Source organism: Apteryx mantelli, chromosome 4 (genome assembly GCF_036417845.1).
Source record: "Apteryx mantelli isolate bAptMan1 chromosome 4, bAptMan1.hap1, whole genome shotgun sequence".
In the NCBI taxonomy this organism is placed as follows: domain Eukaryota; kingdom Metazoa; phylum Chordata; class Aves; order Apterygiformes; family Apterygidae; genus Apteryx; species Apteryx mantelli.
Window position 1 is genome coordinate 70,374,123 of NC_089981.1, and position 17,250 is coordinate 70,391,372.

General features: G+C 37.8%; 1 protein-coding gene across 1 annotated transcript in view; it reads right to left on the bottom strand.

Moving 5' to 3' along the window:
• EML5 (EMAP like 5) overlaps window positions 1-17,250 on the bottom strand; it is a 128,206-nt gene that overhangs the window by 28,569 nt on the left and 82,387 nt on the right. Inside the window, exons 24-29 of the mRNA XM_067295610.1 lie at window positions 16,608-16,696; window positions 15,790-15,966; window positions 14,538-14,739; window positions 13,127-13,253; window positions 11,715-11,729; window positions 5,687-5,695 (exon numbers count right to left, since the gene is read on the bottom strand). Coding sequence (XP_067151711.1) covers window positions 5,687-5,695; window positions 11,715-11,729; window positions 13,127-13,253; window positions 14,538-14,739; window positions 15,790-15,966; window positions 16,608-16,696 — 619 coding nt within the window. The remainder of the gene's footprint in view (window positions 1-5,686; window positions 5,696-11,714; window positions 11,730-13,126; window positions 13,254-14,537; window positions 14,740-15,789; window positions 15,967-16,607; window positions 16,697-17,250) is intronic.

Below are 17,250 nucleotides of genomic sequence, written 5' to 3' on the forward strand. Positions count from 1 at the left end.
ACCCACAACAGTGTCACCTCTATTAGCCTGCCCTTTGATCCTTACCCATAAGCTCTTGACTCGCTCTTCATCCACCCCTAGGCACAGCTCAATACATTCCAGTTGCTCTCTCACATAAAGAGCAACTCCACCACCTCGCTTTCCTGGCCTGTCTTTCCTAAAAAGCACGTAGCCATCCATGACAGCACTCCAGTCATGCGAGCTATCCCACCATGTCTCCGTAATGGCAATGAGATCATGGCCCTGCGACCGCACAGATATCTCTAGTTCTTCCTGTTTGTTCCCCAAGCTGCGTGCATTGGTGTACAGGCATTTCAGGGAGGTGATCGAGCATGCAGGTTTCCCAGGAGGGCTAAAAGAGGGTCCTCCATAGCCACATCCCATGCGCACTTCCCTGGCTGCATTCACCTGTTGGAGGCATCCTGACTTGAGCAGTCTTTTGCCAACTACCCTGTCACTATAACTCTCCCCTTCCCCCATCTTTCCTAGTTTAAAGCCCTCCTTACCAGGTTGGCCAACCTGTTGGCAAAGACCTGTGTGCCCCGCCTCGTGAGGTGGATCCCATCTCTCGCCATCAGTTGTCGATCTTCAAACAGGGTCCCATGGTCGTAGAAACCAAAACCCTGTTGCCAACACCAGCGGCGCAGCCAGTCGTTAACCTGGAAAGTCCGTCTCCTCCTCCTCTCATCCATCCCCCTCACTGGCAGGATTGAGGAGAAGATGACCTGGGCTCCCAGACCCTTGACCACCATCCCCAGAGCTCTGAAATCCTGCTTGATGGTCTCCAGTTTGCCCTTGGTGTCATTAGCGCCCACATGGAAGAGCAGCAGTGGGTAATAGTCCGAAGCGTGGACAAGCCTTGGCAGTCTTTGCATGACATCTCTCACACGAGCCCCCGGCAGGCCACAAACCTCTCTAGACAAGAGGTCAGGTCTGCAGATAGATGCCTCCGTCCCCTGTAGCAGGGAGTCCCCCACAACAATCACCCGCCGCTTTTTCCGGGTGTTCCGGCAGGGCACAGGGTCTGTTGTCCCGGTTACTTCCCTGGCAGCCATGCCCATCTCCTCCTCATCCTGGAGGGCACTAAACCTGTTCTTCAGCTTCAGGTCTTCAGGAGGAGTAGGAGCCTTTCTCCTCCCACGAGCAGTGACCAGTTTCCAGCCTTCTTCTGTGATGTTATGATGTACCGTTTCACACGGCACAGAGCCCTCTGGCAACTCCACTGCTGCAGGGGGTTGGGACTCCTGGAGCTGTACAGTCTCCGAGAATACCCTGTCTATCTCCTGCTCTGCTTCTCGGATGCTGCGCAGCCTACTGACCTCCTCCCGTAACTCCCTTACCTGACGACACAACTCATCAACAGCAGCACACCTCCTGCAGGAGAGCTGGCTGCCAGCCCAGGCCTCCCGGAGAGGCCCCAAGCACTCCCTACAGCCTGAGACCTGTAGAGCCGCATCTACTGTCAGAGGGTCAGTCTGGGTCCAAGCCTCTGACGCAGCAACTCCAACAGTCACTGGGGAACGCGCTGTGCGGCGTGTCACGACCATACTTGAGGAAGTGTACACCACAGGGAACAGAAATGAAGGTCCCTTCTGCGCGAACTGCTGCGCAAACTGCTGCGCAAACTGCTGCGCAAACTGCTGCGCAAACTGCTGCGCAAACTGCTGCGCAAACTGCTGCGCAAACTGCTGCGCAAACTGCTGCGCAAACTGCTGCGCAAACTGCTGCGCAAACTGCTGCGCAAACTGCTGCGCAAACTGCTGCCTCTGTTCGCTGCCTCTGGGAGCTGCGCTCTAGGCCTGGCTCTTATATAGGCCTCTCCCTAGCACTGACTCACAGGGTGCTTGACCGCCCAATCAAGGGCCAATCAAGGCCCTTTATTTGGGGAGGGGGCTTACATGTGTATCTGAGAAGTACTGGTTAATACTGAACAGATTCTAGTGCTTGCAATTTCTGAAGTTAAATATAAATAATAAATAAATAAATATAAATAATAACCAGTTCTATACACGTGTAATTAATAGTCTTTGAAGAACGGACAGAATTAGAAAGTTAAATGAATTATATATACTCATGATTATACATATTCCGTTATTTTATGGCTAAGAATTGTATTCATCAAAAAATATCTAACATCTTATTTGTGTAATGAGTTAATGATATTAAGAATTGCTAACTATTTTTTTCCTACTTACAAGTTATTATTTTGAAATAAAGTTCCTTATTTCCTCTATTATATAGAGGTATTTTGATACCTCTACAACTCCTGCTCATTTATTAGTTGACTAGGAGCAAGCTCATATATGCAAAAAGTTCCTTAAAACCACTTATACTAATGTTGAGTTTATATCCTTTTTCAAATCAAACCAATACAGCAGTCTATATCACCAGACAACATGTACCTTTCTCCTTTTAAAATGGTAAACAGGAACAATGTCAAAGCAGCGAACTCTGAAAGATCATGTACCAATGATTCTGTTGGTTCTAACCATTAGTTTCCCCCAGAAACAGGAAGAAAAATGAGGAACATTTGATAAACAGCATCAGTGTTCACTAGTTTTCCACTGACATGTTACCTCTTCTCCCATCCCGTTCAGCAGCTACAAAAACAAATATATAGTAGGGAGTAACCCAGGAATGAGAGACTGCCATGCTTTCCCTAATAGTAGAACTGTGCAATCGGAAAGGCTTCGGGAGGAAAGAAATCCAGCTGTCAATGACATATCAAGGACTAAAAGGATAACTGCAATGCCACCTTACTCAGCCAAGAAGTATCAATACCCAAAAAACAACGGCTTCTCTCGCCAAACATAAACTGAGAAACTGAGAATATGATTACCAGCCTATGCAAACACAAGCTGACAAAACCCCAAACATTCTTGAAGAAAGAAAAGTAGAATAAGAAGCAAGTGTCACACTCTTCTTACACTTCCAGAAAGCCTTCCTAGCTGAGAGAAAAGCATAATTTCTGCTGCTTTTCAGACAGCAAATAAATTGTTCTTTCTTGGTGGCTTCCTTGAGATTACATTGCAGCTAGCACATAGAACAGGATGTCAGATTCTAGGTCTTGCATAAATTTCTCTGGTATTTTGAAGAGCAAACCAAGAAGCATATCAGTAATTAATGCCTTTCTCTAAACCTATGCAAAGTAGCACAAGAGCAAATGAAGATTTCAGATCAAAACAGGATCTACCACATGTACCACCAAGAAAAACTGATCCAAAGCAAGAAGTCTAAACTCTAGGGAATTGGGTCCTATTCCCTAAGGACAGTTCCTGACTTCATCTATCCATAAGAATATTTTTACGCCTCTCTCGATTTAGAGCTTCTAAGAAAATAGGCATTCCCAGAAATATTATTTTTAGGAGGAATTGCGTACATTTATCAGTAGTCAGAGACCAGTGCTGTTTGACTGGTGTTGCAGACAAAGGGATATCAAAATCAGAGATGGGGAGGACTACATGGGTCAGGAGAGATTCAAGAAGATGAAAAGGATGCAGCTAGAACAGCAGAGGAAATCCCTGCAATGACACGTGTTTGAGGAAAAGAAAATGAACAGGGGGTTCAACAGGTCTTTCCCTGAAAAAGAAATACCCGCTAAAACCAAGCTTGACAGCAGTCGGAAACTTGATGACCACAGATCATCCAAACAGCTCCGGAGTACAAGCGAGTGAAAATGCTGCTGAGCAGGAAGGTAGGATGCCAAGGCTGTGGGCATGACTGGTCTCAGCCCTGTTTCACACATGGGGGAAGGCAAAGAAGGAGCAAAACTGTGCCCCTTCCACCTCTTGGTCCAGCAGGCTTCCTAATATTTCCTATTTGGAGTTTCTGATTGATGATGGGCAACTACTGCTCTAGGAATTGACAAACCACAGCATAAGGAGCCCTTCTTCCACTCATCACCATCACATTTAACACAGCACTCAAGTGCTTTCCCCTTCCTTTTTTTCCCCTTTCCTTTCTCCCTTTTTTCATTTAAGTCTCTGAAAGATAAAGTGAGTTAGAGAAAAAAGCAGAAAAATTAAACAGAGCAGGAGAGCATAACTGAAGTTTCTTATGTTTCATTTTTCTCAGTAAAGAAAGCAATGAAAACAGAAAGGACATGGTTCTGGCAGAGGTTTATGTTATCAAGACTAGATTGGAAGAATTCTCTGCTGCTTGCATTTAGAATGTGGCATTTTTATAACATTTGCTGTCTGCTAATCTCTTGTGACAGGATGGGAGAAGAGGTAAAACAACCTCACATTATACAACTGCTTGAAAAGATCATCTATATTTAAAGGCTGTACAGACAGACAGATGTAGATATAGGCAGATATCCATCCTTAGCCAAACATTTGGGTTGGGATATTTGTATTGCATATTATCATACCAAAAAAATTGTAGGAAAATTGAATGTACATTGAGTCAAGAAAAGTTGACTTGACAATTTATGCTCAGTTATGTCTCACAAGTCATCTAAACAGTTTATGCAAACACCCATCTAAGAAAGACTAACTCTATATTGATTCAGAGCAGTGGAATTAGAATGCAAACTACAAGAATTTATATATTTTTTCCCAATTAACTGTCAGGGTGACAACTGGGGCATTAACAAGCAGGAATATCAAAGGACAGCAAACTACATTTTCCAAGGGCTTCTTTAAAGGTACAAAATCTGAAGATCTTTTTCATTTGCTATTTCTTAAATTTAATGTGTAGGAAGATGATGTATTGCACATACAATACATAATGGTCATATATCTGCATGCATCATATTGGCTGCGCTCTCAAAAACTGTGGGCAGAAGACGGGTGGCAGAGGCATGAATAACATTTTGAGGTCAGTGGACATGTGGATGGGGTTGTTCTGAAAATGTAGGAGGAATTTCAAGCCATCTGTCACAGGGGAAACAAGTACCTTAGAATGGGCACTTTATTTTCAGCTTGCAAATAGAATTAGTATTTGTATTTTAATATTCCTTGTTAGCAGATTTAAAAAAAAAGGAATAGAAACATTTTGAAGTAGTTTACTGGAAAAAGAAACCCTCCCTTTATGCTTTTAGACATAGTTTCAATATTACTGATACTGTTACCAATGTTGCCTTGTATGATATTATCGTATCTTTCTCCCTCTATTTATTTTTGATATGCAGTTTCTAAAGTTACTAGCAGAACAAAGGATGGTCTTTTGAATTGTTCTGCTTTGGGTTTCATATAAACTGACATTGATTCTTTGAGTTCCATGGTAACTTATGACAATGCCAATTAAGACTCTTGTTTCTGTTTTAAAAATTAAAAAGTTATTTTGAGCGTGATTTCATAGAGCAAATTACAGCTGTTGGCACCAAAGAAAAAGTTCTTTGCCTGTGAGAGTCACCATAGCTACACCTTATACTTTGGGGGAACCGCATACGACTTAGGCAATTGATTTTGCACTAGCCTTCAGCACAGAGTGACTTCACCACCCTTTCCAAAAGGTGCCAAGTAGAGAATGAATTACAAAAGCAAGGAGGACTTTTTTTTTTTTTTTTTTTTTTACATTTATTCTGGGTAGTACAGCAATATTCTGATATTCTGAAGAGTAATAGGTGTATTGTATAACACCCAAAATGACACCAACATGACAGATGGCTTTTTAAGGGTAATGAGAGATGACAGTAAAACATGGACTAGTTAGCAAAAAAAAAAAAAAAAAAAAGCATTACCTGGAACCTCTTTTCAGCAGCAGGTAAGAAAGAGAAAAGAATTACTTATACAACTTTGGCTGAAAGTTATGTGTCAGTGAATTACTCAGAAAGAATTTCTGGTTTGTTTACTTCTTTTTACAAACAAATACATTTTATAATAAGGGGATTATTCACAACTCCATAGGCTATGTGACTCCATTATTTATGCAGAGAGCTCCCACTCATTTACATGGGGATTACACACATGCGATGGCATGAGAATATAACTCTTAGGACTAATTCCTAACACAAAACAGAGAAAGAAAGCAGAAGCAGACCCAAAAAATTCTGAAGCATATCAAGTATTTAAAGAGTTGGCAAATAAAACACCTGAATTATTCAAAGAAAGGTTTAGCAGATCTAACTTCTCTAAAAGAGGATATAGATAAAACAGATTCAACTCACTATTGAAGACAGATGCAGAAGCTCACTCACAAAAATATGTTCAGTTACCTCAGCTAGCCAAAACATAGGGGGTACTGAGCACTACTGATACATAGCTACTCTTTTTTTCCTGATTATTTAATTCAATTTATGTTGACTGAAAATACTTGGGCATCCATTCTACAAATTCGTTGGATGGCTTTTCTCAGTCACGTATGATGCATGCTCCTTTATTCTGACTAGCAGAAAGCCATTATTAATCATCAGAACATATGGGTATGTACAGATTATTTCCTAATATTTGTACTATGAATTGGCACTTTCATTAGTCTCATTAGCTGGTACACATTCTCTGTTTTGATTTCCCTTTAAGAACTTTCAAGCAATGTGGCTGCAGTAAGAGAGACACTAGTTATCAATCTTTTCACTTATAGGTCAAGCAAAATTAATTTTTACTTCGCCTAGAAGGGAAAATATTCCCCAAAACAAAGAAAATAGTGTTATCAACTTACTAACAGATTTTTCTTTTCCCAAGGAAAATAATCCGTTTCACTGAATCTCTTCTGATTTGTTCCAATTTTACTCTGTGAGGCAAAGCTCTAAGAATAACTGATGCATTATTTCTTTATAAAGGAAACCACTAAATCGTGGTTGTTAATCCCAATAAAATTCAAATCCATCTCGATCAGATTTTACATTCATGATCCTTCATGGACTACAGAGTTCAAATATCTTCAGATACATTTTAGGATAAGCATGATGCAGAGACAATGACAACTGTACTCCATTCTTGGAAAAACTTTTATAATTTTTCTCAGTCTGCTGAACCGAATGTTCATATAAATAGTCAGAAGGTAATTTTTAGGTTGCATTTGGGCCATTCTAGTTCTTTAATCTCCAATTCCACTTTTTCAATCTCACGACTTAAGTTTGGAACAACATTTGCAACCCAGATTCAAAATTTCTCCTAGATTTTCACTTGGATTCCAGTTTTTAGTAAACCCAGGTAAAAGCCACATTCCCTGGAGATCCAAAAAATCCTATCATAAGCCACAAAGGTTTCAACCAGATAAACTGGATAAATCAAAGGATAGTGAACCCAAGATAAGCCTTTACCTCCTATCTTTACCTAGAAGGAATAGTTTCTAAATTCAGGAGTATGGATTAACAATTTTCCACCTTGCATGATACTGGCTTTTTTACCATGTACCTCAGACTCTGGATTAGTTCTTCCAAATAATCTAAATGTGCCTGAACCTTTTTAAAATTGTGAAAGTAACATTTTATCACACCTTTAGCCATTATAGTTACTGCATTCAACAGAATTAAATAATCCTATACGAGTCCTCTAAAGTCCTGTTCAACATGGCCCCTCCTTTTCATCTCAGTTTGTGTCTAAACCCCCTTCTTTCTCCTCCTTGGGAAATGCATATGTAATGTATGTTTTGTTGATAAAGCCAATCTACACAGATCATTGCTAACCCAAATACTAATACTCTAACCCTCATCACTGGGCCATGTAATTGTTTCTCTAGGCATTTCTTTCTTGGTTAAATCTGTTTATTTTCATTACAAAATTAATAGTTTTATTTTTATTTGCAATCAAAACAGGATTTTGTAAACCTTGATATGTTGCTAATTGGCTCTTTAATCTCCTAAAAGAGACGAGTTAACCAGCTCAGCTTTGGGAGGAAAAAAATTTACCTCTAAGTGGAAAAGGGAGAGCATTTCTTTCCATAACGTTGTTCTAGTCTATCCTAGGGCTCAGATACACAGAAATACAACTAATAATAATGATATTCTTGCTCGTGAAGAATGAATCTCCAGAAATTTCATGCTTTTTAACCTCAAGGTTAATGCCTTGTACTAATGTACATGCCAATGTGCAGAAACTGATTCACAGAGAGTTTTTTCCAAGGAACTCCTCCTTTTCTAAAACCGTAAAAAAATCCAACTGCCAAATCCTAGCATTAGAATAGTAACTTGAAATTACAGAGGATAAACTTGAATAAGTCAGATGTGTAAGCCTTCTTTAGCATTTAAACTATCCTATAATTTATTTCATTTTTTCTACAAACAGGGTGAATAGAGAGAGAGAAGACACTACTAAAACTAAGTCCATTGGTGTAATTTTTCATTCTGATACATGGCTTTTCCCCTCCCCTGAATCACACAAGTTGAGAGAGGAAAAGGAGATTATAAAACAGACTTTTTATAAAAAGCTGTATTTACAAATGAGTGGTAGAAATACATTCAAGTTCCCTTTATAAAGGGAAACTTATGTAATTAAAACAATAATTTTGCAATTACAGATTAGAAGAATGTCATAGGACATCTTCTGACCTTCACAAAAGAATCCTGAAAGAATTTTAGCGGAAGAGATTATAAAAACTCTGGAATTCGTGCTATTTACATTCATATCAGAAGTGACTAGACTGGTTAGCAGAACTGTCTGGTTGCATTCCACCTATTCAACCAAAACTTATTCAACATATTTGTACGAAATCTCTTAATTTCTCTTTCAATGCCAATTTTTAAGGTGGCAATTGTGAGGTCATTCAAATTCAGATAAAGGAATCTCTATTTCTACAGCTTCCTCTTCCCCGCCATGAGCTCAGTTTAGGTTTATTTACTTTCTGTATCAGGTCCAAAAAAATTCTTCACTTCTGGGTCAGTAGAGGACTAGTTTGCTAGTTCCCTATCCATTACAAATATGCAAGGATCTAAAATTGATTGTTTTTTGTACGCATCCTTTCACACATACAAAAACCCTTTCGAGACAAAAAATATTCAGAAGCAATTTTGCGATATGCTTGGTTTTGAAATGCACCTGGGAGTGGATGCAGAACATCTGAAGGATTTTCAATAGAAATATATTATATGGGAATCTTCCCATGCAAGAGGACATGCACATGGACTGAGTAATGATATCTATTAAAAAAACAGGACAGTGATGACTATCAGACACTTTTTAAAACTTTTTAAAAGGCTTTGGTTGCTTGCAAATCTTTACTATGTTAAATCTGTGGTGAATTAAACCAGAATTCCCTATTCTTTAGTTTCGATAGCTCTTGGTACAGCCATTCCAATCTAAGGGACATTAATCACATTATCCTCCCTCTGACAGTGACAAATAGTGAACGCCTCTGGGAAAGCATAACAACGGAATAAGAATGCAGTGATATTCCCCAGAATACTCTCCCAAACTCCAAGGAGCAAGAGGCGTTTTCATAATTAACCGTCCAGGATGGATTTTTCTTTTGAGCAATTGACCTAGCATAAAAATATACTAGGAAAGAAAACTTTAGTAAAGGATATAAATGGTGTCCCAATTTATTCTGTGATCCCAAACATTCATAAAGCTATTACAAGACAAAATTAGACACACAACAGACATCCTTCACATAAAAATATCTTATAATGTTATTCAGAAATACAAATAATTCAAATTACAGACATAAGTGATACTTCACAGCCAACGCCATTTTGTCTTTTTGACAGAAGTTAAAATAAATATTCCAATACCAATGATATATTATGGCAATCCTACTTCACTAGGAAATGATACATCATTAGTAGAGGTAACCTTAAACAATACTGCAAGAGGTCCTTAAACTGATATTAATCTGAATGAAAATTTGAGTTCTAGCACAGAGAAGCTGCTCCCCGTTCACCAGACCGCAGAATTTTGCAGTCTCTTTTTGCTTACTCTCTCTTTCTGACTGTATGATTCTTTTATTCTTTTCTGCAGAGCTTTAACAGAAAGGAGTGACTCTATTTTGACACACCTGATAATTAGGCCTAGCATGTGTATTTGAACTCTTGGCAGACTAAAGGCCCTAAAACTCTTATGTCCTGCATCAGCCTACTACTTACAACTTGGCCATTACATAAAAGGTGAGGTCAACTTCTTATCCTAATGAGTCAAAATGATTCTAGGGAATCAGTTTTTGGTACCCAATAAAATCATTTCTGACTCTAAATTCAGGCCACAGTCTTGGACTACAGCTCCTAGCCTCACAGATGTGCTTTTGTTAGAGGGAAGCAGGAGACGGGTGAGATTTCAGGTATGTTTCTTTCTTTAGCGCTGCCCTGTTGTTTGACTTATCTTGTTTAGCATTCTGGTTATGAAAAATCATACTCCTAGGCATCTTTTCCTCTTGCTTCTGTACTTTGGGAACTTCAATACTTAACTAGGGTTTATCAAGTCCACTTCTGCTGTCAGGCATCTCAAAATTAAGTGCAATCATGCTAAGTAGTGACTACATTTTTGATCTGGCCTTTAAAGCCTACATAGACTTAGAGTTCAATTACCTGGTAGTATTTAGCTCCCTCTTCTCCCATACAGAAGTAGACTCTTCCTACACTAATTAGCAAAAAACATTCAGATACCTTCTGAAAATGAATTATCCTTTATACACCAGATTAAAAATATTTGGAAGACACATTCCATCACAAGCATAGTCTACATTGGTGTGCACCTGTGTTCCTGAGAATACAGGGATTCAGAAAAAGTGTTACTATAGGAAATGTATCTCTTTTAATGTTACACAGTCAATATAACAAGCTTACTCATAATGTGGAATGTCACTGATGTACTACCACATTCTGAGCAGTATATCCAAATATTGTGTGAATGAATGAACATAGAAGAAAAACACTTATTTTATCCTATACAGACTCTCCAGGTACACTTTTTTTTTTTTTTTTAATAAACCTAAACACAGAAATAAGATGATATAAATTGCTATTTTTCTGGGATGATCTAAAATTTCACTAGAAACACTGGTGTTCTTGATTGTGTCAAATTGCCTACAGAGGGATATGCACTAATCCCTAGTGTCGATCCTACCAGGGATTAGCACAGCCCTATCATCTGTCACTACAAGGGTATGATTTCATTGCGGAAAAGGAGCCAGGTAGATATGAGAGGCATTCTGCTTTCTTAACCAGTGCAGAACTGAGTGTCACAGCAGCTCAATATACAGCTCTGAGAAAGGGTGGATTTGTTGTCCTACAAATTTAAGAGTATATCTGTAAGTACGCATACATTCTAAACGGAGTACATTCAAAAACTCATTACCTTAGAGAGATCCCTAATCTAGTAAATCTTTATGTCACAGAATAATGCTGTATGGACTTAGCAGTGCAGATCCTTAAGCATGAAGGTGCATTGGCACAATGCTGCAGCAAAATTAATAACACCTCTCTCACCCCTGGAGCTCTCATTAGCTCCGGCACAACTGTGCAGACATGGCGATACTGCTTGTGTAGCCACTTCAGGTATCTCTGCAAGATGTTCCCCGTACTTTTTATTCTGTCTTGGACCTCTACACCAACCGTGTAAACAATGTCATATAGATGTCTCCAAGAAGCTAGTTTAGCTCTCAGACTATAGCTACTTAAGTCAAGCTGTTCCTTAGCTGCTCCAAAGTACCAGGGAACACAAGGTAAGATTTGACCACCTCCTCCAATATATATTATCAAGCTACTATACAACAAGCTACTATTTAATAGTAAACTGTTAAAGCATTCACATCTATTTCAAAATATAATTCTACTTTTCCAAGCAGTTTAATCATCAAAATGTCGTTGATCCTGTACTTTGTGAAAATAAACTTACCTCACTACCCCCTGCCTTCATAGGAAGCAAAGGGGAAGAGAAATAAAATAAAAAAATTAGTGTCTATAAAAGTAGACCTACTAAAACATATACCAGTCTTACACAATATTAACTTCAGTAGACCAGAAGTTAAAATGCATACAGTTAACATATTTTGTTTTCACCCTTCAAAAACTTCTCTTTCCCTCCATTTGAAATTATAGGGCCCCAAACTTTAGACCCCTTTTCAACAATGAAGGCAACAGAATCCTTTCATCAACTTTGTGCGTTTTGAATCAGAACTTAGTTACCTTACTACAGAACTTATTTTAATTTTCTATTTGAACAGAAAAACATAACTCAACCAGCATCAGAAAACAGTTATTGAAAGAAATACAAGAGGTTTACAGTTTCATTAAAAAAAAATGCCTCTTTAATCACAGCTTTGATTTACAAGAGTAAATATAAAACATGAAATGTTGATTCCACGAATATTATTTCCTTTGGATTTACACATCAAATGTGTCCAATTAATATACAGAAAGATGGTTTTTAATTTTAAATGCAAGACTGGCAACCACAGCTTTATATGCAGCTATCCTTTCCTTATTTCAGCAACATAAAAACAAAACAAAACAAAAAAGCTATCCTTTCCTTATTTCAGCAACAACAACAGATTTCAGCAACAAGAACAGATTTCAGGTTGCGTTTTTCAATGAAGGCATCACAGATAGTCGGCTTCGCTGAAGAAAGAGGCATTCATCATAACAGAACCCCTTGCATTCCTGCAGCAAGTCATCTATCTGCTATTTCTCTATATCCTTCCTCCTAAGTAGTGCGTGTTTTCCTCACTTCCTACTCTTTAATACTACTGTTAATACTGATAATGCAAAGCAAACAGCTTCATTTTGCAAGGCTCATGCACAGAAATTGGAGAAGCACTGTGGACAGAAATTTTCAGAGGAGGAAGTTACCTGGAGAGAGAAACCACGCATGAAGCAATTTCAGACTGACTAGTTACATTTGGGCAGAACCAGAAACAACTGAAAGCTGCCTTACAATAAAATAATTGTAGGTGCCCACGACTATGGTGCCATCACTGGCTACCACTAGGTATTTAAAAGTTTCAAAAAGAACATGATACTTTCAAACAATAGCAAATAACTCAATTATCTTAAGAAACTCTACAAACATAATAAATATACCTACATCAATTGTAGTCTTTTGTTCTCTCTGAAGGAAAGATGTAGCCTAGCCCCAAAGCATGACATTTGGTAGGAAATTTTTTTTCCTTTTTTTTTTTTTTTAAAGTATTTCCACTCTTTTTATACACATCTTTTTTAGTTGTATATACATTCTAAGATTATTTTATTTTATTATTAATCACCTTTTGAGATTTCGTTTTCTTGCTACAATTGTAATTTAGCAATTACCTTTCATCTAATGTTGGCTCCTTTTGTTGCAGATGAGGCTTAATTCCAAACATTGGTCTAATGTTTGTTGATAAGGCTTTGATGGTGTAATTAATTTCATTTTCCCTTGTCACATCACTGTCATAGCCTAATAAAAAAATCACAGAATGAACAGTATTAAAACAAAACAAGAGACAAAAATTAAGAATCGTAATTTTATTTCTGCAGCTCTCAAAGTACTGGACTACAAGAACAACTATAACATGTATCATTAATAACACAAAAACACAATCGAAAGGAAGTAGATGGGAATCATCAACATTGTCCATAAAACATTCTAAGAAAAGGTCCTCTACATTACGCTTTAAAATTGGAAAATGACTATTACAGCTGATTGAAGGGACATTCAAATCTAGCCCATTCTGCTTGGCTGGCTTTAACTCAGGGTCGTTACAGAGCACCTCACTACATGACACCTGCTGTTAAGTTCTGGAATATTTATTGCCAGGTTGCTCTCAATTTCAGGATCTACTTATCAAATGCCAACCCTCGGATGGTATCTATAGCTTTATATCAAGTGCCTATATAATGCTTAGAGTGGGTCAGGCACATCAGGATGATATTTACTGTAGTAAACATGGCGAAAAGGGTAAAATAGTGACATGGTTGTTACTTACCCTCCAATTCTTTCAAAGCCTGAGACTGCTAATACCAACTTTCTAAGTAGTTCTCTACCCCAACTGAAATTAGTTGGACCTGATGCAGAGAAAGCTTTGTGGAAAAAGATGCCAGTGTCTTTTCTAGTAAAGCCTAGCAGACCTTTTCTTTGTTTTAGAACATGTCTGCACACATACCCTAAGAGGATTCTGTGTAAAGCACCAGAGCCTCGGGATCAGTGCGGGGCAAAGACGTGCTAATAGGTCACAGGCATAACTACTGATTTTATAATATTGCAATAGCTTGTTGTATAATATGAACATCAGTCTACTTCAGTCTACTATGCTTTTATGGTGTGGGCTTGGATGATATAACACAAGATAACTATGTTCTCACATGGCATAGATTTCAACATGATTTCATATCAATAGTGCCAAAATCTAAACTGTCATGAATTTACTTTTCTATAGATTTCTGGAAGTTACATATAATTGGCATGCAAGCTTTTTCATCTTAAAGATGTCAAAATTCTTTTTATATATTCTGACTCAAAACATTAAGCCAAGTAATTCATTATCACTTTCTTTGCAACAGTTTTTCAGCCTTCTCCTCAAACAGCAAGTTTAATTAGCGTTTTAGAAATATCTCAAGTATTTAAAATTAAAGCAATCATATATAAAACTTGATTATTTCTAAATTAGCAGTTTTCCATTAATAAAGAAACCGGTTTTCTGAAGCCAGCATAACCCAGCCTGTCTTATAAATTATTACTGACCTCCATCTTCTTCAGAATCTAGATCAGACTCTTCACTGTCACACTGCCTGCTATCCCGATGTCCTTCCATCTCATAAGTCCACAGCATTAGAGAGGTGTCTGCTCCTCCAACAGTGACCAACAAACTGTCATCATAGGTCCAACGGACATTTGTTACATGGGTACTGTGGGCCACATACCTCTTAAATTTTCCAAACTTTCCCTAAAAAAGAAGGGGAAAAAAAGGCACAGACCAAAAATTAACCAGTCCTCTAGATAAAACTGGAATGAGTTGCCAGTGCACTTTTGTCCAACAGCACATTCTTAACTTCTTTACAGTTTATGCTTTAGCTGTTTTGCATTTGTAGGTATTACATGATTTGCCACATTCCTCTCCTATAGCAGCTTCATAAAATGTTAACCATATTTCCACACCAAGTGGGAAACACTTTATTATGAAAAAAGAGTAAAATTACTGTAATTTGCAGCAAGTCAACGTTTCATTGCTTGATCACATAAGAATCTGTTTTTAAATGGATTCCAGCAATAAGTACTGGACTATTTTTCATAAAAAAGAATAAAATAACAGATTAAGAATAAAATGGACACAGAATATTTTGGGTCAATGCCTGCGCATTGCTGACATCACTGGCACAATAAATATTCAAAACTGAAGATATATTCACTGACAAATACACAAGAGAACTAGAAAGGTCCTAGAAGAGCAACAAGAATAACGTGCTTCTGGAATGGCTTTTGTATGATGCATGATTAGAAAATATTAAAGTTCTTCATCTTGGAAAAAGGCAACTGAGGCGGGACAGAATGGAGGTCCATAAAATAATGTGACGTGAAGAAATAAGGAAGAATCATTCATTGTCTTCCAAAAAAAGAGTGAAAGGGGCTAAAAACTACATTGATAAATCTACACTGAGCATATTAATGCCTAAAACATTATTAGAATTGCCTGACCCACAAACTGCTAGAGTCTGGTAGAGTATCACTAGATGCCTTTCCCATTCTACTTTTTCCTAGGAATTTGCCACTAGATAGCCACTAGACAAGAAGGATCTTTAGTCTGAACTGGAATGGCCATTCTTATTAACTAAAAGTTTAATCCACTGCAAACTGCAATATAATACTTAATGTTTTCTTTGATGATAAGGACAAAAGTTTAAAAGCACTATTTTGTTCATAGTGGTAATTTTTTACAGTTTTGAATAGGCAATTTTATTAACCAGTGTTCCCACACACATAGCTGAAAGTTACTTACTTTAGCAGGGTATCGAAACAGTTTCACAAATCCAAAATCATCTCCTGTGGCTAATACTTTACTATCACTGGTGAGGCATGAAGAAGTTACATCCGTGACTTCACCAATTATTGGCCAGATTCCTTCACAGCAGGAGCCCAGAACACTTGTCCATGATGCCCAGCCAATCTTTTCTACCTACAAAAACAACCTGTTTGAGACAGAGCATGCTTCTTCCCAGGCAGTTTTCTTCCATATCTGATTTCAAGAAAAAGTCTTTGCATTGTAAAATATGTCATCCAAAATATAATATTTTAAACAACTATGTTATTACTCTTTCAGAGTTCATTTGAGAACATTGATTTTAGCTCTATTAACTTCCACTTTCAAAGTCTCTAGAAGTATTTAAAACAGACTTTTGACCTTACTTATCCTTCAATGCTAGAGAAAACAAATCACCTTTTTCAACCTCATGGAAAGCATTATTTTGAAAATCATCCATATTCACTTTGCTTTAAAATAATACTCTAATGTCTGAAAAAACAGTATTACAGCTATAATAAACTACTTTTGCCTATATATACTATGTATACTATACTTCATTATTATATAATGATAGACATGAGATCTTCAAAAGCAAGGTTATTCATCATTCTGATTACATTATCTAATTGAGCAGGCTTCAAAAAAAGGACAAAGCATAGCAAATGCTCAAAGAGAATTTTTCAGCAGAGCAGTTAAGATTATAATTTTATACATTATTCTCTATTAGATGGCATAGGCTGTTATACCATAACTCTAGTTTGTAAACAAATTAAGAAGGCAATCTGTTTCCTCACCTCCAAACTAGGAATTGTCTGTTTCTTTCCACGAGGAGCTTCAAAAAACAACTGCTCTTTAGCACCAGTGTTGACCTGCAAAAGCTTCCCTATAAAACATATTACACATTGCATATTAACATTAATTAGAACATTCCATTTTATTAAAAAAAATGTTTATTTTCAAATTTTTTGCTAACAACATTCCACAAGATATTTGTTTCCACTGAACAAGCTGTTGCCTATACAAACAGCAGAACTATAAGTCTGGTTTTCTGAAGATCTGACTCTTTCGATCCCTTAAATTCACATTCCTTCTTTCTCTCTTTGAAAACCGCAGTAATGCAGCACTTTCCCCTATTATTTGTGGCTGCCCCATCAGACGGTAGACTGCATGCACTGGGTCTAATTCAGAGCTCATCTGTGCTGACTGGGTGTGCTCTTTGGCTTGAGAAGCACGCGCTCTGGCTGGCCAATGGCCATTTCCAAACGGCCGAGTTCTGCTTCCCTTTATACTTCTTTTTTCCTGAGGGAGATTCTCATTAAGGTTTTTGTCCTCTTCCTGTTTTCAAAATTCTCACAGGAACTTAACTTCTATCACTCTTTCAAGTTCATTTTAAATTGGACAAAGCACAGTTGTGCAGTCTTCTTTTTGTATGAAACA